The sequence below is a fragment of the Onychostruthus taczanowskii genome, unplaced genomic scaffold, assembly GCF_017590055.1.
Source record: "Onychostruthus taczanowskii isolate IOZ18803 unplaced genomic scaffold, ASM1759005v1 scaffold198, whole genome shotgun sequence".
NCBI classification, from domain to species: Eukaryota; Metazoa; Chordata; class Aves; order Passeriformes; family Passeridae; genus Onychostruthus; species Onychostruthus taczanowskii.
In genome coordinates, this window is record NW_024499217.1 from 161,983 (window position 1) to 186,973 (window position 24,991).

The 24,991-nt window shown below is 67.2% G+C and overlaps 3 protein-coding genes across 4 annotated transcripts in view; 1 reads left to right on the forward strand and 2 right to left on the reverse strand.

The window, feature by feature from the left end:
* SLC4A2 (solute carrier family 4 member 2) overlaps window positions 1–9,521 on the forward strand; it is a 17,272-nt gene extending 7,751 nt beyond the window's left edge. Inside the window, exons 3-23 of one of the 2 annotated variants that reach the window (XM_041402365.1) lie at window positions 1,687–1,858; window positions 1,983–2,218; window positions 2,303–2,427; window positions 2,562–2,785; window positions 3,615–3,751; window positions 3,834–4,014; window positions 4,099–4,234; window positions 4,370–4,553; window positions 4,631–4,745; window positions 4,828–5,012; window positions 5,527–5,740; window positions 5,832–6,053; window positions 6,177–6,325; window positions 6,486–6,680; window positions 6,754–6,996; window positions 7,118–7,207; window positions 7,463–7,629; window positions 7,712–7,965; window positions 8,217–8,386; window positions 8,694–8,867; window positions 8,993–9,521. In XM_041402365.1, coding sequence (XP_041258299.1) covers window positions 1,687–1,858; window positions 1,983–2,218; window positions 2,303–2,427; window positions 2,562–2,785; window positions 3,615–3,751; window positions 3,834–4,014; window positions 4,099–4,234; window positions 4,370–4,553; window positions 4,631–4,745; window positions 4,828–5,012; window positions 5,527–5,740; window positions 5,832–6,053; window positions 6,177–6,325; window positions 6,486–6,680; window positions 6,754–6,996; window positions 7,118–7,207; window positions 7,463–7,629; window positions 7,712–7,965; window positions 8,217–8,386; window positions 8,694–8,867; window positions 8,993–9,073 — 3,654 coding nt within the window. In that variant the 3' untranslated portion in view covers window positions 9,074–9,521. Of the gene's footprint in view, window positions 1–1,686; window positions 1,859–1,982; window positions 2,428–2,561; window positions 2,786–3,614; window positions 3,752–3,833; window positions 4,015–4,098; window positions 4,235–4,369; window positions 4,554–4,630; window positions 4,746–4,827; window positions 5,013–5,526; window positions 5,741–5,831; window positions 6,054–6,176; window positions 6,326–6,485; window positions 6,681–6,753; window positions 6,997–7,117; window positions 7,208–7,462; window positions 7,630–7,711; window positions 7,966–8,216; window positions 8,387–8,693; window positions 8,868–8,992 lie in introns of both variants that reach the window. The other variant, XM_041402363.1, reaches the window with a different exon arrangement.
* A 4-nt stretch (window positions 9,522–9,525) lies between these two features.
* On the reverse strand, window positions 9,526–20,168 carry FASTK (Fas activated serine/threonine kinase). The gene is made up of 10 exons (XM_041402366.1): window positions 19,972–20,168; window positions 19,107–19,710; window positions 15,729–16,199; window positions 14,867–15,015; window positions 14,451–14,667; window positions 14,200–14,359; window positions 13,173–13,264; window positions 12,301–12,925; window positions 11,896–12,010; window positions 9,526–10,140 (listed from the first exon to the last, which is right to left on the reverse strand). The coding sequence occupies exons 2-10, from the start codon at window positions 19,663–19,665 to the stop codon at window positions 10,054–10,056; spliced, it is 2,475 nt and encodes an 824-aa protein (XP_041258300.1). The 5' UTR covers window positions 19,666–19,710; window positions 19,972–20,168; the 3' UTR covers window positions 9,526–10,053.
* A 144-nt stretch (window positions 20,169–20,312) lies between these two features.
* TMUB1 (transmembrane and ubiquitin like domain containing 1) lies at window positions 20,313–22,249 on the reverse strand. Its single transcript, XM_041402373.1, has 2 exons — window positions 21,748–22,249; window positions 20,313–21,220 (listed from the first exon to the last, which is right to left on the reverse strand). The coding sequence occupies exons 1-2, from the start codon at window positions 22,107–22,109 to the stop codon at window positions 20,866–20,868; spliced, it is 717 nt and encodes a 238-aa protein (XP_041258307.1). The 5' UTR covers window positions 22,110–22,249; the 3' UTR covers window positions 20,313–20,865.
* Between the last annotated feature and the right edge of the window lie 2,742 nt (window positions 22,250–24,991).

Genomic DNA, 24,991 nt, shown 5'->3' on the forward strand with positions numbered 1-24,991 from the left:
GGCTCTGCGGGGGCAGGGCCAGCACTGGGGGGGTGGGGGGCACGGCACCGGGGCACCGCGCTGGGGGGGCTGGGGTTGTCCAGGGGCACCGCGCTGGGGGGGCTGGGTCCCGTTCGGAGGAGAGCAGGGCACGGGATACCCGGGGCACAGCCCAGGGCCTGGAGCTGCGGTGCTGTGGCACATGGGGTGGAGGTGACACCGGCGCACAGCGCTGAGGCCGGGCGTGCTGGGGGTGGGAATGATGCAGGGTGCCCAGCCCTGGGCAGGGGTGCCCGGCCCAGGGAGGGGTGCCCAGCCCAAGCAGGGGTGCCCGGCCCAGGGAGGGGTGCCCAGCCCAGGGAGGGGTGCCCAGCCCAGGGTAGGGGTGCCCAGCCAAGGGAGGGGTGCCCGGCCCAAGGCAGGGGTGCCCAGCCCAGGGAGGGGCGCCCAGCCCAGGCAGAGGTGCCCAGCCCAGGGCAGGGGCGCCCAGCCCAAGGCAGGGGAGCCCAGCCCAAGGTAGGGGCGCCCAGCTCAGGGCAGGGGTGCCCAGCTCAGGGCAGGGGTGCCCAGCTCAGGGCAGGGGTGCCCAGCTCAGGGCAGGGGTGCCCAGCTCAGGGCAGGGGTGCCCAGCTCAGGGCAGGGGTGCCCAGCTCAGGGCAGGGGTGCCCAGCTCAGGGCAGGGGTGCCCAGCTCAGGGCAGGGGTGCCCAGCTCAGGGCAGGGGTGCCCAGCTCAGGGCAGGGGTGCCCAGCTCAGGGCAGGGGTGCCCAGCTCAGGGCAGGGGTGCCCAGCTCAGGGCAGGGGTGCCCAGCTCAGGGCAGGGGTGCCCAGCTCAGGGCAGGGGTGCCCAGCTCAGGGCAGGGGTGCCCAGCTCAGGGCAGGGGTGCCCAGCTCAGGGCAGGGGTGCCCAGCTCAGGGCAGGGGTGCCCAGCTCAGGGCAGGGGTGCCCAGCTCAGGGCAGGGGTGCCCAGCTCAGGGCAGGGGTGCCCAGCTCAGGGCAGGGGTGCCCAGCTCAGGGCAGGGGTGCCCAGCTCAGGGCAGGGGTGCCCAGCTCAGGGCAGGGGTGCCCAGCTCAGGGCAGGGGTGCCCAGCTCAGGGCAGGGGTGCCCAGCTCAGGGCAGGGGTGCCCAGCTCAGGGCAGGGGTGCCCAGCTCAGGGCAGGGGTGCCCAGCTCAGGGCAGGGGTGCCCAGCTCAGGGCAGGGGTGCCCAGCTCAGGGCAGGGGTGCCCAGCTCAGGGCAGGGGTGCCCAGCTCAGGGCAGGGGTGCCCAGCTCAGGGCAGGGGTGCCCAGCTCAGGGCAGGGGTGCCCAGCTCAGGGCAGGGGTGCCCAGCTCAGGGCAGGGGTGCCCAGCTCAGGGCAGGGGTGCCCAGCTCAGGGCAGGGGTGCCCAGCTCAGGGCAGGGGTGCCCAGCTCAGGGCAGGGGTGCCCAGCTCAGGGCAGGGGTGCCCAGCTCAGGGCAGGGGTGCCCAGCTCAGGGCAGGGGTGCCCAGCTCAGGGCAGGGGTGCCCAGCTCAGGGCAGGGGTGCCCAGCTCAGGGCAGGGGTGCCCAGCTCAGGGCAGGGGTGCCCAGCCCAGGGAGGGGTGCCCACCCCTGGGTGCCTTCGTGGCTCAGCCCGCCCCTCCGGGGCGCCCCTGTGGCGGGGCTGTGTGACCGGGGCGCGCTGGGGCTGACGGCGGTGCCCGCTCATCCCTGCTCCCTGCCCGCAGCCCGAGCAGGAGGCGCTGGGCGCCGGCTCACCTGCCTTCGGCGAGGAGGAGGAGGAGGAGAAGGACCTGAACAAGGCCCTGGGCGTGGAGCGCTTCGAGGAGATCCTGAACGACGCTCACCCCCGCAACGCCGAGGAGGCCGGGCGCAGCTACGGCGAGGAGGACTTCGAGTGTGAGCGGGGCCAAGGGCGGGCTCGGAGCGGGGGACGGATAGGGAGCGGACAGGGGGCAAGCAGGGAGTGGGGAGCTGGCAGGAAATGGGCAGGGAACACAGCACCAACTCCCGCTCCCCCCAGACCACCGCCAGTCGTCCCACCACATCCACCACCCGCTCTCCACGCACCTGCCCTCTGACGCCCGCCGCAAGAAGGGGATCCCGAAAAAGGGCAAAAAGAAGGCCCGGCGTGCCTCTGTCCCCGGAGAGACCCCCACCATCGAGGAGGCTGAAGAGGATGAGGATGACGCGTGCGACACGGAGACGGAGCGGTCGGCGGAGGAGCTGCGGCAGCCCGGGCCAGCCGAGGCAGTGCAGGTGAGGGCAGGGCAGGGGTGGGGCGGCGCTGTGCCCCCCCGGCTCAGCGTGTCCGGGCACACAGCTCACCCGCTGCCCCCCCAGTTCTTCCTGCAGGAGGATGAGGTGACCGAGCGGCAGGCAGAGGAGCCGGCAGCCCCCGCGGCTCTGCCCGGCTCCCCCCCCGAGCCCCGAGGGGGCACGGCCCCGAGGGAAGCCCAGGCCAGCAGGTCAGCTGGGGTTGGGGAGCTGGGCTCCCGGGGTGTGGGCAGCATCCTCTGGCCGGGGTGGGGGCTGGACAGCCCCTCCCGTACCCCGTGGCAGGACTGGGGGCACAGCACTGAGCTGGGCTCCTGCCTTGCAGCCCGGATGCAGAGCAGGGGGCTCTGGGGGAGGGGGCAGCCGCCGAGGCTGGGTCCCCGGGCCGCCCTGCGCCGAAGTCGCAGCCGGGGCACCGCAGCTACAACCTGCACGAGCGGCGCTGCATCGGCAGCATGACGGCTGCCGAGCAGGACCGCTACCAGAGCATGCCCACGGACGAGTCGGAGGCACAGACACTGGCCTCGGCTGACCTGGACTACATGAAGAGTGAGTGAGTGGGGGCCGTGCACCTGGGGCTGCCCTGGCGGCCACTCTGTGTCGGGCGAGTGCGGTGGGACAGTGGAGGGGGGCTGGGGACGGTGGGGCTGGCAGTGCTGGGGATGGTGGGGCTGGCAGTGCTGGGGATGGTGGGTTTGGGATGGTGGGGCTGGCAGTGCTGGGGATGGTGGGTTTGGGATGGTGGGGCTGGCGGGTTTGGGATGGTGGGGCTGGCAGTGCTGGGGATGGTGGGTTTGGGATGGTGGGGCTGGCAGTGCTGGGGATGGTGGGTTTGGGATGGTGGGGCTGGCAGTGCTGGGGATGGTGGGTTTGGGATGGTGGGGCTGGCAGTGCCAAGTTGCCTTGTGGCTGCAGCCAAGCTGGGCTGGGTGCAGGCACTGACCCTGCTCCCAGTGCTAGGCACAACCACAGGGGATCCATCCCTGGTGCCAGGAGCTGGGCCCGGGGCAGCTGCAGCCAGTGACAGCAGTAGCAGTGGTGGTGGCTCCACTGGGCCCTCAGCAGCCCCAGGGATTCACAGCCCAGGACTCTCAGGGTGGTGGGTGATGCTGTGGAGCTCCCAGGGGAGCACAGCCAGGGCAGAGCCCATGTGCCAGTGGCCACGGGTGGGCACACAGGGAGCAGGTGACGCTGGTGCCAGGAGCCACCGTGGCTGGTGGCATTGCTGGCGGTGACCGAGTGACCCCCCAAAGCTGCGGCACTTGCCCTCAGCAGTGGGACGATGGCTGTGCCCTGAGCTATCCCAGGCAGGATATCTCCCACAGCTCCACGGCCGCCCGTGGCAGGGCTCAGTGTCCCCCGCTGCTGACCCCCGCAGGTCACCGCTTTGAGGACGTGCCGGGCGTGCGCCGGCACCTGGTGCGGAAGAGCGCCAAGGCACAGGTGGTGCACGTCAGCAAGGACCACAAGGAGCCCAGCACGCGGCAGCGCAAGCAGGACCGGCAGCCCCACGAGGTGCGGGCTCCTGGGCAGGGACGGGCAGGGACGGGGGCCCTGGGGGCCCTGGGGTCACAGCACTGACCCAGCCGTGCTGCAGGTGTTTGTGGAGCTGAACGAGCTGGTGCTGGACAAGAACCAGGAGCTGCAGTGGAAGGAGACGGCGCGCTGGATCAAGTTTGAGGAGGACGTGGAGGAGGAGACAGATCGCTGGGGCAAGCCACATGTGGCCTCCCTCTCCTTCCGCAGCCTCCTGGAGCTCCGCAAGACCCTGGCCCACGGTAGGGAGGTGGAGGCCACCCCGTGGGGCCCATGGTGAGGTGGGGTCCTGTCCCTGCTGGCCTCAGCACCCCTCCGTTTCCCAGGGGCTGTGCTCCTGGACCTGGACCAAAAGACGCTGCCGGGGGTGGCTCACCAGGTGGTGGAGCAGATGGTCATCACGGACCAGATCCGGGCTGAGGACCGTGCCAACGTGCTGCGGGCGCTGCTGCTCAAGCACAGGTGGGCAGGGGGCACGAACACAGCCCCTTCCCCCCGGGCTGTGCTCCCTGAGCCGTGGGGCTGACGCTGTCCCTGGGGTCCTGGCGATGGCTGTGCCGCTGGGCCACCACGGACAGCCCTGGCCCCGTCCCGCAGCCACCCGAGCGACGAGAAGGAGTTCTCCTTCCCGCGGAACATCTCGGCGGGCAGCCTGGGCTCCCTGCTCGTGCACCACCACAGCACCAACCACGTGGCTGAGGGCAGCGAGCCAGCCGTCACCGAGCCCCTCATAGCCGGCCACGCCGGCGAGCACGACACGCGCGTCGACGTGGAGCGGGAGGTGGGTGCCGCGGCCCCCAGCCCTGCCCGAGCCCTGGGGAAGGGCCCTGACCCCGGTCGCCCACTCTGTCCCCACAGAGGGAGGTCCTCACGCCCACACCCCCAGCCGGCATCACTCGCTCCAAGTCAAAGCACGAGCTGAAGCTGCTGGAGAAGATCCCGGACAACGCCGAGGCCACAGTGGTGCTCGTGGGTATGGAGGGGTGGGCAGGCTGGGGGTGTGGGCAGCGCGTGCCAGGCACCCCGGTGACCCCCGTGTCCCCGGTGCCCTCCAGGCTGCGTGGAGTTCCTGGACCAGCCCACCATGGCCTTCGTGCGGCTGCAGGAGGCCGTGGAGCTGGACGCGGTGCTGGAGGTGCCCGTGCCTGTGCGGTTCCTCTTCGTGCTGCTGGGCCCCAGCAGCACCCACATGGACTACCACGAGATTGGGCGCTCCATCTCCACCCTCATGTCCGACAAGGTCCCTGCCGGCCGGGGGCTCAGGCCGTGCCCGCTTCAGGGGTTTGGGGCTGTACCAGGATGGGGGTGCAGGGCTCTGCTGGGGGGGTGCTCGAGGCTGTGCAGGGCAGGGAGCTCAGGGGTTTTGTGCCAGGGCTGGGGGCTCAGGGTCCTGCTGGGACTATGGTCTTGAGACAGCACTGGACTGGGGGTTTGGGGCTGTGATGGGGCCGGCAGCTCAGGACTCAGATGGGATGGGCTGGAGGACCCAGGGTCTCAGAGAAATGCCAGGATGAGGACTTGGAGTCCTGTCGGGGCTGGGGAGCTTGGGGCCACGCCAGGATAGCAGTTGGGCCTTGCCATGTTGGGGTCTCTTGGCCATACTGGGTGGGGGCCAGGGCTCTGGCAGGGCTGGGGGCTCAGGGCCGTGCCAGGACGGGGCCATCGCGAGGCCGTGGGTTTGGGGCTGTGTGGCACCGGGCTCTCAGGAGCCACAGAGCTGTGGTGTGGGCACTGACCCTGCCATGGCCCCCCAGCAATTCCACGAGGCTGCCTACCTGGCTGACGACCGTCACGACCTTCTGAATGCCATCAACGAGTTCCTGGACTGCAGCGTGGTGCTGCCGCCGTCCGAGGTGCAGGGTGAGGAGCTGCTGCGCAGCGTCGCCCACTTCCAGCGCGAGATGCTGAAGAAGAGGATGGAGCAGGAGCGAAGGCTGCTGCTGGAGCCCAAGTCCCCTGAGGAGAAAGGTGCCAGGGCCAGGGCTGGGGCCAGGGCAGGGTTTGGGGTGTCCCCGCTGTTGGGGTCTCACTGTCTGTCTGCGCATCCGCTCGCCCCCAGCTCTGCTGAAGCTGAAGGTGGTGGAGGACGAGGCCGAGGAGGACGACGACCCCCTGAGGCGCACGGGCCGCCCCTTCGGGGGGCTGATCCGGGACGTGCGGCGCAGGTACCCCCAGTACCTGAGCGACTTCCGTGACGCGCTGGACCCCCAGTGCATTGCTGCCGTCATCTTCATCTACTTCGCTGCGCTGTCGCCCGCCATCACCTTCGGGGGGCTGCTGGGTGAGTGGGGTGTGGAGCCCGCGGGGGCTGCAGGCGGGGCTGGTGCTGCCCGCTGTGTGTGCTGGGACAGGGCTGTGACCCAGGGCCCACCCCGACGGTGTGCCTGAGCCTGTGCTGCCGCAGGGGAGAAGACGCAGGACCTGATCGGGGTGTCGGAGCTGATCATCTCCACGTCGCTGCAGGGCGTCCTCTTCTGCCTGCTGGGTGCTCAGCCCCTGCTCGTCATCGGCTTCTCGGGGCCGCTGCTGGTCTTTGAGGAAGCCTTCTTCACGGTGAGCTGCTGGGGTCTGCCCTGGGGGCTGGGGAGACACCCCCACCCCAGCCCCGCTGCCCGGGGCAGACGTCCCCACAGCCCTCCTGCCAGGGCTCTGCCCGGCCCCGTGACCATCCTGACACCCGTCTGTCCGTCCGTCTGTCTGCACGGCTGGGCAGTTCTGCACGTCCAACGAGCTGGAGTACCTGGTGGGGCGTGTCTGGATTGGCTTTTGGCTCATCCTCATCGTGCTGGTCATGGTGGCCTTTGAGGGCAGCTTCCTGGTGCGCTTCGTCTCCCGCTTCACCCAGGAGATCTTTGCCTTTCTCATCTCCCTCATCTTCATCTATGAGACCTTTTCCAAGCTGGCCAAGGTGAGCCGTGGGGGTGAGCTGGGGGGGCTGGTGCAGGCAGGATGGGGCTGAGCATCCCGTCCTCCTGCTCCAGATCTTCCAAGAGCACCCCCTGCACGGCTGCCTGAGCACCAACACCTCGGCTGAGGCCTGGGGCAACGGCAGCGTGGCCGTGGCCAACACCACAGCCCTGGCCACCGGCCCGGCTGCCCGCGGTGTCACCAAGGTCACGGGACAGCCCAACACAGCGCTGCTCTCCCTCGTGCTCATGGCTGGCACCTTCTTCATCGCCTTCTTCCTGCGCAAGTTCAAGAACAGCCGCTTCTTCCCTGGACGGGTGCGTGGGGACGGCCGTGCGGCCGTGGGGCTGGGGTGAGCCTGGGGGGGCTGGGGTGAGCCTGGGGGGGCTGGGGTGAACCAGGAGGGCTGTGGCCAGGCTGGCGCTGGTGTTCCCCCAGATCCGGAGGCTCATCGGGGACTTTGGGGTGCCCATCGCCATCCTGGTGATGGTGCTGGTGGACTACAGCATCCAGGACACCTACACACAGGTGAGCAGCCACCATCCACTGCCTGGGCAGGACACCTAATCCCACACCCTCCTAGGGATCCCTGTGCCCCATCCCACTGTCCTGGCTGCGGGTCAGCAGCTCCTTCTGCTCCCAGCAGGGCTGCACCTGCTCGGTGCCAGCATCTGACCTTCTCTCTCCCTCTGAGTCTGGCTGCTGGGGGTCCCGGAGCCTCCATGGCCCCCCTCACTCTATGGGGCACAGCCAGTGCCTCTCAGCATTTGTCTCCCCCTGCAGAAGCTGAGTGTGCCCAGTGGGTTCTCGGTGACAGCCCCAGACAAGCGGGGTTGGGTGATCAACCCCCTGGGGGTGCAGAGTGCCTTCCCTGTGTGGATGATGGTGGCCAGCGGCCTCCCCGCCATCCTCGTCTTCATCCTCATCTTCATGGAGACCCAGATCACCACGTGAGTGCAGTGGAGGCGGGCAGGGGGCATTGGTGGGGCAGGGGGAGCCCGTGCTGTGCCAACTGTCTGCCCTGGTTCCCAGGCTGATCATCAGCAAGAAGGAGCGGATGCTGCAGAAGGGCTCCGGGTTCCACCTCGACCTCCTGCTCATCGTGGCCATGGGCGGCTTCTTCGCGCTCTTCGGGTTGCCGTGGCTCGCCGCAGCCACCGTGCGCTCCGTCACCCACGCCAACGCCCTCACCGTCATGAGCAAGGCCGTGGCACCTGGGGACAAGCCCAAGATCCAGGAGGTGAAGGAGCAGCGGGTCACCGGGCTGCTGGTGGCCGTGCTGGTTGGTAGGTCCGGCCCTCGGGTGCTGGGGGGACTGCAGTGACGTGGGGAGGGGGCTGGGGAGCCACGGGGGGCTGCGGTGGGGAGGGGGCAGTGTGGGGAATGGAGCTGGGGCATCCTGAGCCCCGGCCGAATTGGTGTGGCCATCCTGTCCCCAGTGGACACAGGGATGGGGACCCTCCCCACGTGAGGGGGTCAAGTGGGGCTGGAGGGCTGTGCGGAGCCCCCTCCCCAGGCTGCCACTGCTCCGGCCCAGGGCTGTCCATCGTCATCGGGGACCTGCTGCGGCAGATCCCACTGGCCGTGCTCTTCGGCATCTTCCTCTACATGGGCGTCACCTCCCTCAATGGCATCCAGTTCTACGAGCGCCTGCAGCTGCTGCTGATGCCCCCCAAGCACCACCCTGATGTCACCTATGTCAAAAAGGTGGGGAGGGGGCCTGGGGAGGATCCTTAGGGGCAGGACCCTTGTCTGGGACAGCAGCCAGGCTGGGGTGCCCTTGTGTGGGAGCGCTGCGGTGTCCGCAGCACAGGCTGTGGCAGAGCCTTGTTTAGGGGGCAGAGTGGGGGCTCGGGGGGCCGTGTCTGGGGGAGTGGGTACCCCGGGCCAAGCTGTGCCCCCCGTGGGAGGGGGACACAGGGGGACGCCCTGTGTGTCCTGAGCGTGGAGCTGCCCGGGCTGGCCGGGCACGGCTCCTTGCTCAGCCCCAGCCCTGACAGCCCTGTGTGCCCAGGTGCGCACGCTGCGCATGCACCTGTTCACCGGGCTGCAGCTGGCCTGCCTGGCCGTGCTCTGGGCCGTCATGTCCACTGTGGCCTCCCTCGCCTTCCCCTTCATCCTCATCCTCACGGTGCCGCTCCGCATGTGCCTGCTCAGCCGCATCTTCACCGACCGGGAAATGAAGTGTGTAAGTGGCCGCACCGCGGGGCCCCGCGGCGCGGCAGGGCCGGGGGCTCCCGGGGGATCGGGGGGCTCCGGGGCCGGGGGGCTCCCGGGGTGCCCTGGCCGCCCCTCAGCCGCCGTGTCCTGCAGCTGGACGCAGCCGAGGCCGAGCCCATCCTGGACGAGCGGGAAGGTGTGGACGAGTACAACGAGATGCCGATGCCGGTGTGACGGCGCCAGCGGCTCACGGGCGCCGGGCCCGGCGGGAGCCCCGCGCGGGGCCGGGGGCAGCGGCCGTGCCCGGGGGACGGGGCCCTGCGCTCCCCAGGCCCTCGGAGGGCACCGCCAAAGAGAGCCGGCCCCAGGCTCGGCCCCGCGCTTCAGCCCCTCGGACACCTGCTGCCCGCCCCCCGGGCCAGGGCCCCCCGGGCCAGGACCCCCGGCCCCTGAGCAGCCCCTCGGCTCCCACCCCACCCTCAGGCGTCAGCTGAAGCCCCGGGGTTTATGGAACAGGCAATTCCAAGGCAATAAACAGCTTTATTCCGAGCGCGGGGCTCAGGGCAGAGGTGCTGGGGACCCCCCTGCCAGGGGAGGCCTGCTCCGAGCAGTCCCTGGGGGGCTACCGGGGTGGGGGCTAGGGCCCCCCGCTGCCTTCAACTAATAAAGAGACCGGACTTTGCACGCTTTTCACCAGTTTTATTGGAAAGTTCCCCCTTCCCTAACACCCCCCTCCTCCAGGCCCAGGCCCTGGGAACAGCCCCATGTGCACACCCGCTCCCGGCCCTGCACACCGTCCCTGCAGCCCCCCGGGACCCCTGCGCCCCGGCCCAGCAGCCGTGCTGGGGACACAGGGATTGCCCCCGGTGCCCAGAGAAGCCCAGGCCAGGCCCCACAGCAGCAACAGGCCGGGCTGAAGTGGCAGAGCCGGGGCAGGGGGGCCATGAGGGACCTTCCCCAGTAACCTCCCCCACCCCCCAGCACCCCTCAAGTCACATCCCGGCCCCCCATAAAGGCAATAAATAATCTCACACTCCCCCAGCCCCACAGCAGGAGCAGGTGCCCACAGCCTGGCCCCACAGCCTGGCTCCCCAATGGGGAGCATCTCCATATCCCCCTGAGCCCCCGGGATGGGGGGCAGCTCCGTATCCCCCTGCACAGGGGAAGGGGCTGGCAGCACCCACCTGGCCCCCCACACCCCCCGCATCCGTCCCTCAGAAGCGCAGCTCCCTCAGCTTCTGCCGCAGGTAGTGCTTGGCCTCCTCGATGCCACTCACCTTCTCCAGCTCCGTGTAGGGCAGCTGTGAGGGGACAGGGACCATGTCAGAGGGGTGACAGCATGTCTGGCCCCACCTGCACCCCCAGCCCCCAGCCTCACTCAGCCTTCTGTGTGGCGGAAGAACCAGGACACAGATCCCTCCCTGGAGAAGGAGGGCAGCGCGGCTCCTGCCGAGGGCACGGCAAGTGCAGACAATGCCCAGCTCCAGGCTCGTCCAGCCTGAGCTCAGCCCTGGACAGGGGCTGCAGGCACAGAGGAAGGAACCTCGAGTCTCACCCCACCCTCGAGCACCTGTCAGCACCCTCCATGAAAGGTGACAGGGGACTGGGGGGGCTGGGAACCCTGCGGGTCCAACAGCAGCACCCACAGAGCAGGACTGAGGGTCATTGGGAGCCACGCTCCAGCCACTGGCAGCACAGGGGAGCAATAAAGGTTGTGATGGCTGGAGCCCCTCAACCCACAGGTGAGAGCTGGGGGTGTTCACCTGGAAGAAGAAGGCTCTGGGGAGACCCTTTAGAGCCCCTTCCAGTGCCTGAAGGGGCTCTGAGAGAGTTGGGAGAGAAACTTAGGTCAAGAGCCTGGAGGGACAAAACAACGGGGAATGGCTTCCACTGCCAGAGAGCAGGGACAGAAGGGATATTGGGAAGGAATTCCTGGCTGGGAGGGTGGGGAGGCCCTGGCACAGGGTGCCCAGGGAAGCTGTGGCTGCCCCTGGAAGGGTCCAAGGCCAGGCTGGACATTGGGGCTTGGAGCATTGGGATAGTTAAAGGTGTTGCTGCCCATGGCGGGGTCTGGCAATGAAGGTCACTTCAGCTGGGTCCCTGCTGTGCCTTCTGCAGGAGGGACACAGACAGCCCTGGCCAGCCCAGCCCAAACACCAGCTCAAGGGAGAGCTGGCCCTGCTCCCGGCCCAGCTACACTGCTGGGCAGCTCCCAGGTGATTCCTCAGCAGTCACAGGACCCTGGAGCTCTGCACAAACACAGCGCTCTGGGCTGCTGAGCCCCAGAATGAGGAGGGAGCTGCGGCCGGCACAGCCTGGTGGCAGCAGGGAGTGAACTATTTGGGAAAGGCAGTGGGATGGCACGGTGGAGGCGCGGCTGCAATCCTTATCCTCTCTGCAGTGCAAGAGTGAACAGGACAGAGGGCTCATTTCCAGCGCCATTTTCCTCAGAAAGACTCGTCCTCAGGCTAAAACCACCCACAAAGAAGCACGTGGAGCTGCACATCCTAAACCAACACCTGGAGTTTGCACACCTGAGGGCTCTCCCAGCCCCAGCACTCAGCAGGGAACAGCTGGGGCTGGAACCAGGGCAGGCAGGACTGGCACAGAAGGTGACCCAACCTCCCTCCTACCCCCTCGGCACATGGGATCACAGGTCAGCACATGTGGACCCACGTGTGTCCCCCCACCCAATTCCACCCTGTGGCCCTACACCCGATGCCACCACTGTGGCTGTGTCTGCCAGCCTGGGCTGAGCACCCTCCCCTTCCCCTTCCCCTCACTCAGGTTGGGTCTTAGCTCACAGGACAGACTGTCCCTTGTCCCTGCTTTCCATCAGGGCTGGTGTCACCCACCAGCTGCATGGAAAAAGTCCTGCATGGGGTGGGGGAGGGCGAGGAGACATGAGGATGAGTCATCCCTGCTTCCTCTCACAGGGACAGGAGTGTTTACACTGGGGATGCCAGGTCCGGGCCCATCCTTCCAGGGGGATGCCAGCTCCGAGCCCATCACCCAGCGTGTCCCCTGGCCCCGAGGTGGGGGCAAGCAACACTTACCTGCACCAGACAGTATCCCAGCAGCCGCAGGTGCCGGTCCCTCATGGCCCGGGAGCCCACCAGGATGTCGGAGTTCTGGCAGTAGTGCCACTTGTCATTGACCGACAGCACCACCCTGCACAGGGGACAGCAGGGAGTGCGGTGTCACCCCACGCCACGGACCCTGCTCCCCAGCACCATGGCAGCTGAAGAGCAGCACCCCGACTGAGCCCAGATCCTGCTGGCGGCAGGGACAGCTGTATCCAGCACGCCAGCACAGCGGGAACACGGCTCTGCGGGTGCCCCACGGCACTGGGCAGGAAGGGGCCAGGGCTGAGGGTCTCAGCGAGCAGGAGGCCAGGGCAGTGCCAGGGTGGCCGTGCTGCTGGAAGGGACATGGGGCACAGCACGCGGCCCTGCCCGTACCTCTGGATCTCCTCGGCTCCCTGTGGCCCCTCGCCCGGGCCCCGCTTGGGGCTGGGCCGGCACGGCGAGGGCGGGGGGCCGGCGTCCTCGCTGCCCGGGGGGCTCCGCTCCTCAGGCTGCTCCTGGGGCTGCTCCCCCTGGAAGCAGCCGTGCTCTTGGCCAGGGCAGCCGGCGGCCTCCTCCTCCTCCTCCTCCAGGATTTTGCCGATGGGGAACTGGAAGAGCGAGGTGGTGGAGGCGCGGGGGGAGCAGTCGGGGGTGCCGGGCGGCGGCGCCGAGAGGCACTCGGAGGGGCTGCTGAGCGTGGAGCTGCCCGGGCTGGCCAGGGACGGCTCCTTGCTCAGCCCGCAGTAATAGTCCGAGGGGGGCTGGAAGCAGGGCCCCCCCGGGGCCGGGCAGAGCGCCGGCAGGAACCGCCCGGCCCGGCCACTCTCCCGGGGGCCTGGGGGGCTGCTGGGCGTCTCTGCAGCAAACGGGGCAAAGTCCTGCAAATCTGAGGTGAGGGCGAGGACGCTGGACCGCAGGGACATGGTGACGGGGGACGTGGCTGGGGGCGCCCTGGAAGCTGCTGGAACGCGTGAGAGAGGCAGCACTGTGCCTGAGCGGTTGATCCACAGCAGGAAGTCTGCGGGAGAGAGAACAGGGATCAGCAGCTGATGGGACAAGGCTCGGGAACTCTGTGCCCCAGTTGGGACTCTGAGCCAGCAAACAGAAACACAGGGGAACCCCCCTTCTGCAGTGGGAGGGCTCAGAGAGCTTTGTCCCAAGGGCAGTGTCACGGGGAAGGCAGTGACAAAGCAGCCAGAGCTCCTTCTGCCCCACAGGACCTCCCACCTCAGATGCCACCTGGCAGCCCACAGCCTGGGGGTTACCTGTGCAGTACCCAGGAGGCAGCACCTCGTCCTGCCGGTAGCATTCCTCCCCCACCAGCTGTCGCAGCGCCTCGGCCACCAGCCCCTTGTAGCTGCAAGGAGGGGACAATCAGGGGGGCACTGCAGGGGCTGGCATGTCCCCCCAGCACTGCTGGTGTTGAGTACATCAACGTGGATGTACTGCATCCCAGTAGCGGGATGCAGAGGCCTAGAGTTTTGGGCTCTGCTGTTGGGAGTCAAGAGGGGATGGGCTCCAGTTCCTTTTGCAGAAAATCTCCTCACAGGATTGGGACACCAAAAGCCCCCAGAAGGGCTGGCTAGCCCTGGCACCACTGCCCAGGGCAGGGGGGAGTCCTCATCTCTGAGCCACGTGGATGTGGCACTTGGGGACATGGTCAGCGGTGGCCTTAGCAGTGCTGGGGGACAGGTGGGCTCAGGGGCTAGCATTGTTATGACATCTTCATTCAGATGTGCAGTCCCTTCATGCAAGCACCCTTCCTTCTCCTCTGCCCAGGTCCTGCTAGGGAAATGGGATGTGCAGGATGCATTTTCATGATCCGATTTTTCCCTCTTCTCACTGTCAATCTGAAAGCCTTCTCCTGTACACCAGTCTCCTGACCTCCTGTACATCCTGCTTCCAGCAGGCGGTACCCCCCGAAACGCTTGGGGTGTGGTGAGGCTGGGGTGGCAGAGAGAGGGCACTGACTGTGAGAATGCCTTGGGAAGGGAGCCTCTGCACCCAGCTTCTGTCCCGCACTGTTGGTAACTCTGGCTGGACTTGGAGGTCCTTCCAAACCAGTTCTCCCTGTAGGAATATCATCTCTTCTCCAGTGAGGTCTCCGAGGCTTTCCCAACCCAACAATTCTGCAATTCTAAATGATTCTGCGATTCTAGAGTGTTACCCCAGAGGCTTTGGCGCCGCCGTAGGGGCCGTCATCCCCGCACCCCGTGGGATGTGCCAGAGCAGGCGACAGGCCCTGTCCCCACCGCGAGGGACAGCAGAGGGTGCTCGCCCTGGCCCCCTCACCTGTACTTTCTGTTGGCCTCGTCGGCGGTCAGGGCGTGCTCGAACATGAGCACGCGGTAGCGCGGGTCGAGGCGGGGGCCGCTGTACTCGCGGAACTCCAGCTCCACGGCCGCGTCCAGCAGCGACAGGTACCGGCGCACGATCAGCGCGTAGGGGCTGCCTGCGGGGAGCGCACGTGGAGCCGCCGCTGCCCACGGGCACCCCCCGGCCCCGCCGGGGAACACCCCCGCCCCGGCAACGGCCCCACGTACTCATGACATTGGTGATGAAGCCCGGGGAGAAGACCTGGTGCAGGACGGTCTGCGGGAAGTGGCTGAGCTGGAACATGGACATGAGGATGTTGACGGTGGCCAGTGGGGAGCTGCCGGCCTTCTGCTCCAAGATGGCCTCCAGCTTGGGGAAGAGCTCGCCGTGGTTGGAGGGACGGTAGTTCATCCGGCTGAAGGGAAACACCAACTTCTGGATCACCTGCGGCAAGAGAGGCGTGTGGGGCCGGGATGGGACAAGGGACAGGTCGGGGCCACCTGCCCAGTGCCGCGAAAAGACGGATGCTCAGCACCTGCCGGGACTGGGGCACGGCCCCTGGTCCCCTGGAATGCCCCTTCGTGACGGAGAAGGGCCGTGGCTCCCACGCCCAGGTGTGCCCACAGATGGAGGGAGCGCTCACCTTGCTGTCGAGCTGCTCGCCGCGCTTCAGCAGGAAGTTGGCGATGGTGTCGAGCAGCCGCGGCTCGCGCAGCCGGTGCCGTGCCACGTACTTGGCAATGAGGGCCATGGTGTAGGGGGTGAGGTTCTCTGCCTTCCGGGGCAGCCACTCTGCCGAGCCAACACAGCAGGGAGGCCGTCACAGGGGCTAGCTCTGTCCCCATCCCAGGTCCTCTGCAGCCACCACAGCCTGGGCAGGTGGGGTGGGAGGACAGGACCGGACAGGAGGGCCAGTCCCAAAATCCTCAAAAGCCAGGCAGCTCATAAAAACCCTCAGGTATGGGTCAGGTGAGAGGCTGAGGCAGACTGCTGTCATACACAGCCAGAAGACACAGATGGAGCACAGCTGGAATGTGCACAGGGGGGCCTTCTGCAAAACCCCACCAAAACTCCACTGTGCCCAGCCCAAAGGCACTGTGGGAAAACAGTCCCCGAAAGAATGGGGGGCTCCTGATCCCTCCCAGTCCCAGTCCCTAGAGGAATGGGGGGCTCCTGATCCCTCCCAGTCCCTAGAGGAATGGGGGGCTCCCGATCCCTCCCAGTCCCTAGAGGAATGGGGGGCTCCTGATCCCTCCCAGTCCCTAGAGGAATGGGGGGCTCCCAGCCTGTCAAAGGGCTCAGCTGTCAGTGACAAGGGTGGCCATGACACAAGGCTCCTTCTGCTCCACTTACTTCTAGGGCTCAGCAGGGTCCCAGCTGAGGCTGCACCACCCAAACATATCCAGGGCCAGGGAAGGAGTCTGCGAGGCTGCCACCCTATGTCCTCTGCCTGACCAGAGCCCTGCACCCCCAAGGCTGGTGGCAGCACCCCAGGCACCCCTCACCTGCCATGCTGCGAATGAAGCGCTCCTGCCGGTTCTCGTAGAAGAGCTGGGAGCTGAAGATGGCCTCCAGGGCCTTGTTGTTGGCCTCCTGGGCACACAGGGCCAGCATCTCGTCCAGCAGCGCCAGCTCGTGCTCCCTCATGGCGCTGACCTGGCCCAGCGTGTGCCGCACCAGGCGCAGGATCTTGCGGTTGTTGATGAGCTGCTGGTCGGAGGCGGCGTGGCCCTGCAGCGCCTGCGCCCGCAGCCGGTAGTAGGAGAGCAGCAGGAAGAGGGTCTGGGGGTGCCGCTCCTTCTCCAGGTGCCGCTCCAGGCTGCTGAGGCACGACTCCACCAGCGGGTGGGGGCTGGAGGGGTGCAGCCGCATCACGCTGCTGAACACCATCGACACGTCCTTCTGGTTGAAGCGGCCCAGGCGGCTGCGGGACTCGTCCTCCAGCACCCGCACGAGCGGGGACTCCCCGGGCAGCCCTGCGGGGGGACGGGCACGGCTCAGCCCCGTGGACAGCCTCAGCTCCACGGCACAACCACCTCCGGAGCTCGGGCAGGAGGCCGCTGCCATGGCTGGGTCAGTGACCAAGCCGAGAAGGGAAGGGAGGGGAAGGCAAGGCACCGAGAAGAGCGGGGACTCCCCGGGCAGCCCTGCGGGGGGACGGGCACGGCTCAGCCCCACGGACAGCACAACCACCTCCGGAGCTCGGGCAGGAGGCCGCTGCCATGGCTGGGTCAGTGACCAAGCCGAGAAGGGAAGGGAGGGGAAGGCAAGGCACCGAGAATGGGAAACGCTGCGTGGGGCTGTGGGGTCATTTCCACTGGAACGGGAGCCCTGCAGCTCACCCGCAGTAGCAAGGTTCATTTCCTAAGTCTCAAACATCTCACAGACAAGTAATTCATAGAATCCCAAAATCTCAGACTGTTTTGGGTCGGAAGGAACCTTAAATCCCATCCAGTTCCGCCCCCTTGCCATTGGCAGGGACACTTCCACTAGACCAGGTTGCTCCAACCTGGCCTGGAGCACTTCCAGGGGCTCTGGGTACTCAAAAAACTCGCCTCAAAAAGTTCATTAAAAAAAGTTGTGGTTGGAAAACAACTGTGACATCCCATGTGACCAAACTAAACCCTGTTTGTTCCAGCAGGGACTAATCCTTTGGCTTTTTTGACCTTCTCCTGTTTCCCAGCTCAGCTTTAGCTTGTGCGACCTGGCTCCCAGGGAAACACTTCCCTGCAGCTCAGGACGTGTTATCCAGGCCTGGGCACAGGCTCAGTGCCTTGGCTGTCAGGAGGGATCTCCTCAGCAGAGGCAAAGAGCACTGGGGGGGCCTGGAGTTCCCCATCACCCCGGGATTTGGGCGGGCACAGGCCGCAGGGCAGCGCAGGGCGAGTCACTGCGGGTTATTGTTAATCAGAACTCAGCTGGGGGAATGTGCAGAATTGGTCTGAGCAGCCGCTTTGTTCTGTAAAAAGGCCTCAAAAGAAAGCTGGAGTTTGTGTTAATGAGGGACAAGGGGGCAGAACAAAGTGGGGGGCACAGCAGAGCTGTGGGGGGCCCAGCACGGGGAGCCTGGCGAGGGCAGCTCCGGCTCAGTGTCAACAAACACCCGGCGCCGCCGGCCCGGGACGGCGGGCAGCACCGCCCCCAGCCCCGGCAGGGGCTCGAGTTACTGCGTCAACCCCGGCCGGGCGGCTCCACCGAGCCCTGGCCCGGCAAGGCTGCGGGGAACGGGAACAAGAACAGGACGGGGGGAGCCGTGGAAGGAGCGCAGGCACCCGCCAGGTCCTGGAATCCTGGAAGTGTTTGGGTTGGAAGGGACCTTAAAGATCATCCAGTTACAACCTCCTGCCGTGACCAGGGACACCTTCCACTAGAGCAGGTTGCTCCAACCTGGCCTTGAGCACTTCTAGGGATGGGGCAGCAACAGCTTCTCTGAGCAACTTGTGCCAGGGCCTCCCAGCCCTCCGAGGGAAGAATTCCTTCCCAATATCCCATCAACCCTGCCCTCTGGCTGTGGGAAACCATTCCCCCTTGTCCTGTCCCTCCAGGCCCTTCTCCAAAGTCCCTCTCCAGCATCTCTAAGAGCATCTCCAGCATCTCTCAGAGCATCTCCGTGGCCTTGCTCCCTGTCTTTCTGCTGTTGGGCTTCAGAGCTGGAAGCAGCACTGCAGGTAGGGCCTCACCTGAGTGGGACAGAGGGGAAGATTTCCCCTACTGCCCCACTATCCACTGCTGCCCACCCCTCTTTGGATGTGGACCCCATCCCCTTGCTAGCAGAACCTGCAGGGTCACCCCAGCCCGCAGAAGGAGGAGCCTCTGGGACGCAGCGTTCCCTGGGACACAGCCCCCAGGGATGCAGCTTCTACAGCTCAGCTGCACCCCAAGGAAGCTGCACAGGAACCCAAACACCTCAAACACAGCAACACCCATCAACCCTGCCCTCTGGCTGTGGGAAACCATTCCCCCTTGTCCTGTCCCTCCAGGCCCTTCTCCAAAGTCCCTCTCCAGCATCTCTCAGAGCATCTCCAGCATCTCCGTGGCCTTGCTCCCTGTCTTTCTGCTGTTGGGCTTCAGAGCTGGAAGCAGCACTGCAGGTAGGGCCTCACCTGAGTGGGAAGAGCATCTCCAGCATCTCTCAGAGCATCTCCGTGGCCTTGCTCCCTGTCTTTCTGCTGTTGGGCTTCAGAGCTGGAAGCAGCACTGCAGGTAGGGCCTCACCTGAGTGGGACAGAGGGGAAGATTTCCCCTACTGCCCCACTATCCACTGCTGCCCACCCCTCTTTGGATGTGGACCCCATCCCCTTGCTAGCAGAACCTGCAGGGTCACCCCAGCCCGCAGAAGGAGGAGCCTCTGGGACGCAGCGTTCCCTGGGACACAGCCCCCAGGGATGCAGCTTCTACAGCTCAGCTGCACCCCAAGGAAGCTGCACAGGAACCCAAACACCTCAAACACAGCAACACCCAGTGACATGGGGGCCTGTGCCCTCCAAGAGTGCAGCCAAACCCAGGGTGTCCCCCATCAGCGCTCAGGTGTTTCCTGGTTTTCAGGGCTTGGAACTCAAGCTGCAACTAGACACGGCTCAGGAGCGGCCGATACACACCCCGCCAAGCAGGGCCGGCCAGCACCGACCTCCTGGTCAGCCAGGGACACTCAGCCTCCTGCCCGGCAGGAGCAGACCCCCCTGCCCAGAGCCCCCGGTGGTCACAGCCGTTTGCCGCAAACCCAGCGCTAGGGAAGCGCCCCGCGCGGCGCCGCGCTTCCCACCCGGGGCCCGGGGTGCTCCCCACCCGGGGCGCTCCCCACCGGGGGTGCTCCCCACCCGGGGCGCTCCCCACCCGGGGCGCTCCCCACCCGGGGCGCTCCCCACCCGGGGCCCGGGGCTCACCCAGCGCGGCCGCCGCGTACAGGCAGTTGACGATGCTGAAGTTGTCGAACTTGGCGCAGCCGCTGACGATGGCCTGGCACAGCACGTGGAACTCGGGCTGCTCCAGCACCTGCCCCGCGGGCCCGCGGCTGTCCCCAGCGCCCGCGGGCGGCCCCGGCTGCTGCTGCAGGAGCTGTCCCAGCTTGTGAAGCGCTATGGGGTAGTGGCTGGCCGACACCTTGCCCGGGTTCTGCGTGACCCAGCGCAGCACCTCGCCCACGCTGCGCGAGCGCTCGATCAGCCGCTTCATGGTGAAGAAGGTGTCGTAGCTCATCTTCTCGTGGATGAAGTTCCAGCTCTTCCTCTTGCCGTGGGCCCGGCCCCGGCCGCCGTCCGGGTGCACGGTGGGCAGCAGCCCATGGCCGTAGGGGTCCAGGGGCAGCAGCAGCCGCGGCCTGGCCTTGCCGGCGCAGCAGCAGGCGGGGAACATCGCGGCACCGCGGCGCTCACGGGCAGCCGGGCCCCGCGGGCCCGCCCGGGTCAGAGCGCGGAGCCATGGGCACAGCAGCGGGCACAGCATGGCGGGGGCGGCGCGGCGCGGGGGGCTCCGCGGCTCCGGAGGACCCTGCGGGACAGAGCGGCGGCGCCGTGACGGGGGAGCCGCGGGACGGCGGGGGGCGCGGGCACTCCCCCACCCACCGGGATCCCACCCCCCGCCCTGTCCGGGCCCACGTCCCGCCCGGCCCCGTGGCGCCGGGACCTCCCGCCTGCCCGGTGTCCCCCGCCCCTCTCCCGGGCATACCCCGACCTCCACCGGCACCGGGCCCGCCCTGATCCCCCCGGCGGGATCCCCTGCCCTTCCCCCCCCCATCCGGCCCGGCCGTACATGGCGCTGGCGGCCGCTCGCTCCCGCCGCCACCGCCGCCGCTCAGCGCCGCCGGGACACGGACACGGCCCGGGAGCGCAGCCCCGCCGCCATCTTCCTGCGGCCCCGCCCCACGCGCGGCACTTCCGGGGCGGGGCCGGCGCGCGCTGCATGCAAATCAGCGCCGCGCCTCCGCCAATGAGCGAGAGCTCGGCTGAGAGCGGGGCGGTGCCACCAGCGCAGGCGCGCTACGGCGCTGCGGAGCGCGCGGCGGGAGGAGCCGGGCCCCGCCCCTCCCGGAGCCCCGCCCCTCCCGTTCCCCGGTGACCCGCGGCGCAGCACAGCCGGGACGCCACGGCCGGTCACAGTCTGTCCGCTTTAATCGCAACGGCGGCGGGGGGTGGCACCCCCCAAGACAGCATCGGGACCCCGGGACAGTGGGGAGTGCAGCCACCCCCGGCACCGGGACCGCTTGGGGGCACGAATCTTCCCCGGCACAGCGACCTCAGGAACGCGTCCCACCGGCAGCAGGACGCTCGGCAGCCCAGGGGCTCACGTCCCTCCCCAGGCACTGGGACCCCGGGAGGAGCCAGGCCGTAGTCCCACGAGGAGAAGCTCACGGGGCACGGACCGCACCCGAGGAGCAGGCGGAGCGGCTGGGGGGATGCTCCATGCAGGGACGGGGGCACCGGGACCCCCCCGAGGTAGCTGAGCCCCCACTCCCGCCACAGCCCCCGTGTGCACACAGGGCTGGGTGGGCGCCTGCTCGGGACTCCTGGGGGACACGGTCCAGGGCCCAGCCCCGCTTCGGGCGGCGGGCAGGCCCCACGTGCCCCCGGTGCGCCGAACGCAGAGCCCTGCACGGCCCCGGTGGGCTGGCAGGCTCCGAGTGTCCCGGGGCCGGTCCGGGCCGCGCTATCTGCGGTACATGGCGAAGGCCACGAAGGTGACGAGCAGGGTGAGGCCGGCCAGGCAGGTGGTGGCGGTGGCGGTGAAGACGTGTCGGTGCTGCAGCTGCAGGTACCAGAGCAGGGCCAGCAGCAGCACGAAGAGCGGCAGCGCCAGGCTGCCCACGCCCAGCGCGGCGGGCGCGGGGCTGCGGGGACCGGGGCTGCCGGGGGCCGCGGGGGCCGCGCTGGGCGGGGACAGGTGGCAGTGCAGGACGCTCAGGTGGCCCAGGTGCAGCCCCGCCAGGCTCTGGGTGTCGTCGCGCAGCAGCTGCCCCTGGTAGATCAGGCGCACCTGCTGCTCCTGCCCCGGGAAGTAGGTCCTGCGGGAGACACCAAATCCCTCTTTAGACTCCCCCAAATTCTCCCCCAAATCCCCTTAAGCTCCCCCAGACCCCTCAAGACTCCTCCCCAAATTTGGGAGTCCCCCCTGAAAACCCCAAATCTCCTGTAAAGTCCCTGTGTCCCACCTCCTGCGCCCACCCGCACAGCTGAGCCACCCCCGTGTCACCTGCCAGCTCGCTTTCCTCATCCACACCCCGGGTGCGCCCACCCTGCCCCGCACACCTGTGCCTGCCCCAGCTGTGCCCTGCCGGGACAGTGCCCTCTGTCCACCCCTGCCACCGCACCCACCGTGACCCTGCCGCCCTGCCCTGCCCTCACACCCCAGCGTGCCTGTGCCCATCAGTCTCCCCAGGTGTCCCCTGCCGGCATGGCCCCCCAAGCACGGCTACCGGGGCACGGTCACCCGGGCACGGGCCGCTTGTCCCGGGACAGCGCTGTCCCCTGCCAGGTGCTGCGGGGAGGGGTCCCCGAGCCGGGACAAGTCGCCCCCGGCCGCACGCCTCACCTCTTGAGCGCACCGACGGTGTCCCCGGGGCGCACCCGCGCCAGGCGCTCCGTGTCGTTCAGGAACTTGAGCCGCAGCAGCAGCGTGGGCTCGGCGGGGCCCTCGGCGGCGGCCGCGGGAGAGTTCCGGTGCCGCAGCCCCTCCGCCTCATCGGGGGCCGCCGCTCCGTCGGCCGGGCCCGGGGCCGGGTTCGGGGTCGAGGCCTTGCGCTCGGCGGGGGCCGTGCTCGGGGCCGCCTCAGCCGGCGGCGCCGCGGGCTCGGGGGCGCGCGTGGAGGCCCAGGCGAGCCCCAGCACGGCGGCCGCCAGCAGCAGCGCGAACAGCACCGTCACCTCGTCGCCGACGCCCTCGATGAGCGCCATGGCGATGGCACGACCGGGAGCGCACCGGGAGAGGGTACCGGGCGGGCGCGGCCTCAGCCCGCGGGGCCGCGGGGAACCGGGGCCGCGGCCGCACCGGACCGGGCTCGGGCCGCCATCGCGCCGCTTCCGGCCGGGCGCGGGGGGCGATGGGACACGTAGTCCTGGCTGTAGGAGCCATAGCGGGGGCGTGGTCGCCGCGCGGAGTACGCCGGGAGTTGTAGTCCCGGGCCGGGCCGGGCACGCCCCGTCCAATCCCGGTTACTCCCAGTGCACCCGCGCTCCCGGCGTGATCCCAGCGCCTCCTAGACACTCCCGGAATTATTCTAGTAACCTGCAGTGTGTTCCCAGACACTTCCAGTGTGGTCAGTTTTACCCCAGCGTGGGCCCAGCTGCTCCAAATACGATCCCAGTATAGTTCCAGTTGCTCCTAGAGTAATTCTAACTAACCCAGTTAACCCCAGTGTGATGCCATTTGTCCCCAGTGTCGTTGCAGTTGCTAGCAGTCACCCCCAGTATGGCTCCAGTCACTCCCAGATTTAAATTCCTGTGGATGTGTCACTTGGGGACGTGGGCAGTGGGGGCCATGGCTGTGCTGAGGGTGGGAGGGCTCATGCATCTCTGGGAGTTTTCTACCCTCAGTGGTTCTGTGAGTCCCCAGGAGTGCCCAAAGCCACCTGCAGGCTCTGATTAAGATCTTTTGTATTAGGTGAAAAATTATTAATTTTAGGTTAAAAATTTTTAATTTTAGGTGAAAATGTCTTAATTTTAGGCTAGATATTGTTCATTTTAAGTGAAAGATTCTTAATTTTAAGTGAAAAGTTCTTAGTTTTATGTCAAAAATTCTTACTTTTAGGTGAAGGGGTCCAACCATGGAAATACAGCAACAGGGATGGGGGAGATGGGAACAAACTGACTGTCCCATAAAGGACAATTGTGGGTGGAGGGGAAATTCTGGGCAACAATGTCCCCTGTCCCCAGGGTGTCCCCTCCACAGGTCCCTCGCTGCTGTGGCACTGACACCTCCTGGGATGAAATCAGGAGGATTTTCTCATCCACATTATTTTTCCTGGGAAAAAATCAGGATGAAATCAGGATAAAACCAGGAGGCATCAGCGTGCCAGGGCAGCCCTTCGTGCTGGGGGTATCTGGGGCTGCGGAGGGAATTCATGATTCCCATGCTGGGATTCTGGGTGGGAGCTGCCTCTGGGGGATGAGGGGCTGCAGGTGGGGGACCCCCGCTCCAAGCAGGGTAAAACCCGTGTGAGTGGGGCTGCCAAGGTGCCCAGCTCACCCCGGGGCTGTCACAGCAGCGACGTAACGCAGCAGCAGATTTAAACTGATCGAGCAGGGTAAAATGAGGTGCCCAGCTCACCCCGGGGCTGTCACAGCAGCGACGTAACGCAGCAGCAGATTTAAACTGATCCTGCAGGCACAGAACCGGGATTTATCCCTTCCCGAGGCTGGAACGAGCCCGAATCCACTCTGGAGAGGTTGTGTCTGCTCAGATTTGAGGTTTATCCAGAGGTTCATCCCTCCCTGATAAATCCGGTGTCTGGTTGTCACTGTGGATTTGTCTGGCTTCACCTCCCAGAGAGTGAGACTTTTCCATCCTCCAGCCTCGATTAAGAAGCTGTTTAATATTCCCCTGAAAGTGCTTCCCCAGTGCCACGCAGTCACGCTCAGTTTCCAGGAAAGCTGAGCAGATTGTGCTCCTCAAACCTGCTGCTGGGGAGCCAGGCGTGTTGGTGTGCCGTGCCCAGGGCTGCTCCGAGCGCCCTGCACTTCTCAGTGCTCTCCTGAAGGATGGGTGATGTGAGCTGCGGCCGGTCCTGGAGCGGGGAACGCCTTGCCCTGCCCAGCCCTGCCCATCCCTGCCCAGCCCTGCCCTGCCTGGCCCTGCCCTGCCCTTCCCTCCCTGCCCTGCCCATCCCAGCCCAGCCCTGCCCAGCCCTGCCCGACCCTGCCCAGCCCTGCCCTGCCCTGCCTAATCCTGCCCTGCCCTGCCCTCCCGGCCCTGCCCTGCCCGGGCTCCGCAGGCGGCACTGGGGTGGTGCCAGGGGTCAGCAGCGCGGGGACCCGACAGTGACACCCAAAGGTGTCACAGCCCCTTCCTGCAGCTCTGCCCCGCCGGGCTGGGGCTGCGAGGGGCGGCTCTGCCCTCCTGGGCACAGGGGAGCCCGGCAGTGCCCGGCCCCTGGGCTGCCAATGCAGGAGCGTGCCCAGGGAATGGAGCTGGGAAGGGAATGGAGAATTCCTGAGGGAGCTGGGAAGGGGCTCAGCCTGGAGAAAGGGGGATCAGGGGGGACCTTGTGGCTCTGCACAGCTCCTGACAGGAGGGGACAGCCGGGGGGTCGGGCTGTGCTCCAGGGAACAGGGACAGGAGGAGAGGGAACGGCCTCAGGCTGGGCCAGGGGAGGTTTAGGTTGGATATTGGGGAAAATATTTTCATGAGAGAGCTGCCCCATTGTGTTTCTGGCAGGGTTCATGGTCCCCTCCTCCTGGTTGCTCTTTACTCCCCATTTCACCTTTCCTCAGTATTTCCCCCTGTTTCTCCCCCCGTGGCTGGGCCGAGCCCCCTCCTGTCCCACAGGCCTTGCTGGGATTGCTGTGCCACAGTGCCCGGGGGGGTTTAATCCACCTTGTTCCATTTTCAGCCTCCTTTCCCAGAGCCCACACATTGGGACAGTCCAGCTGCTCCGGGGCCGTGACCAGAGGGGGTGACAGAGGGACTCTGCCCCCGAGGGGCACTGGGGACACTGGGACACCACCTCAGACAGGGATGTCCACCGTGGTGACCCTGGCTCGTGTGGAGGCAGCGCTGATGGGACCCACTCCCCGTCCCAGAGGAGGATCCTGGGGCCCTTCAGTGTGCAGGCGGACAC

What these genes read in the sequence shown, in the direction of transcription:
- FASTK (XM_041402366.1), bottom strand. Translation starts at nt 19,665, where the DNA reads ATGCTGTGCCCGCTGCTGTGCCCATGGCTCCGCGCTCTGACCCGGGCG. An exon ending in CTTCATCACCAATGTCATGA is followed by an intron (nt 14,360 to 14,450) that starts GTACGTGGGGCC and finishes CGCTCCCCGCAG; the next exon opens with GCAGCCCCTACGCGCTGATC. An exon ending in TGGGATACTGTCTGGTGCAG is followed by an intron (nt 10,141 to 11,895) that starts GTAAGTGTTGCT and finishes GTCCCCTCACAG; the next exon opens with CTGCCCTACACGGAGCTGGA.
- TMUB1 (XM_041402373.1), bottom strand. Translation starts at nt 22,109, where the DNA reads ATGGCGCTCATCGAGGGCGTCGGCGACGAGGTGACGGTGCTGTTCGCG. An exon ending in ACCGTCGGTGCGCTCAAGAG is followed by an intron (nt 21,221 to 21,747) that starts GTGAGGCGTGCG and finishes TGTCTCCCGCAG; the next exon opens with GACCTACTTCCCGGGGCAGG.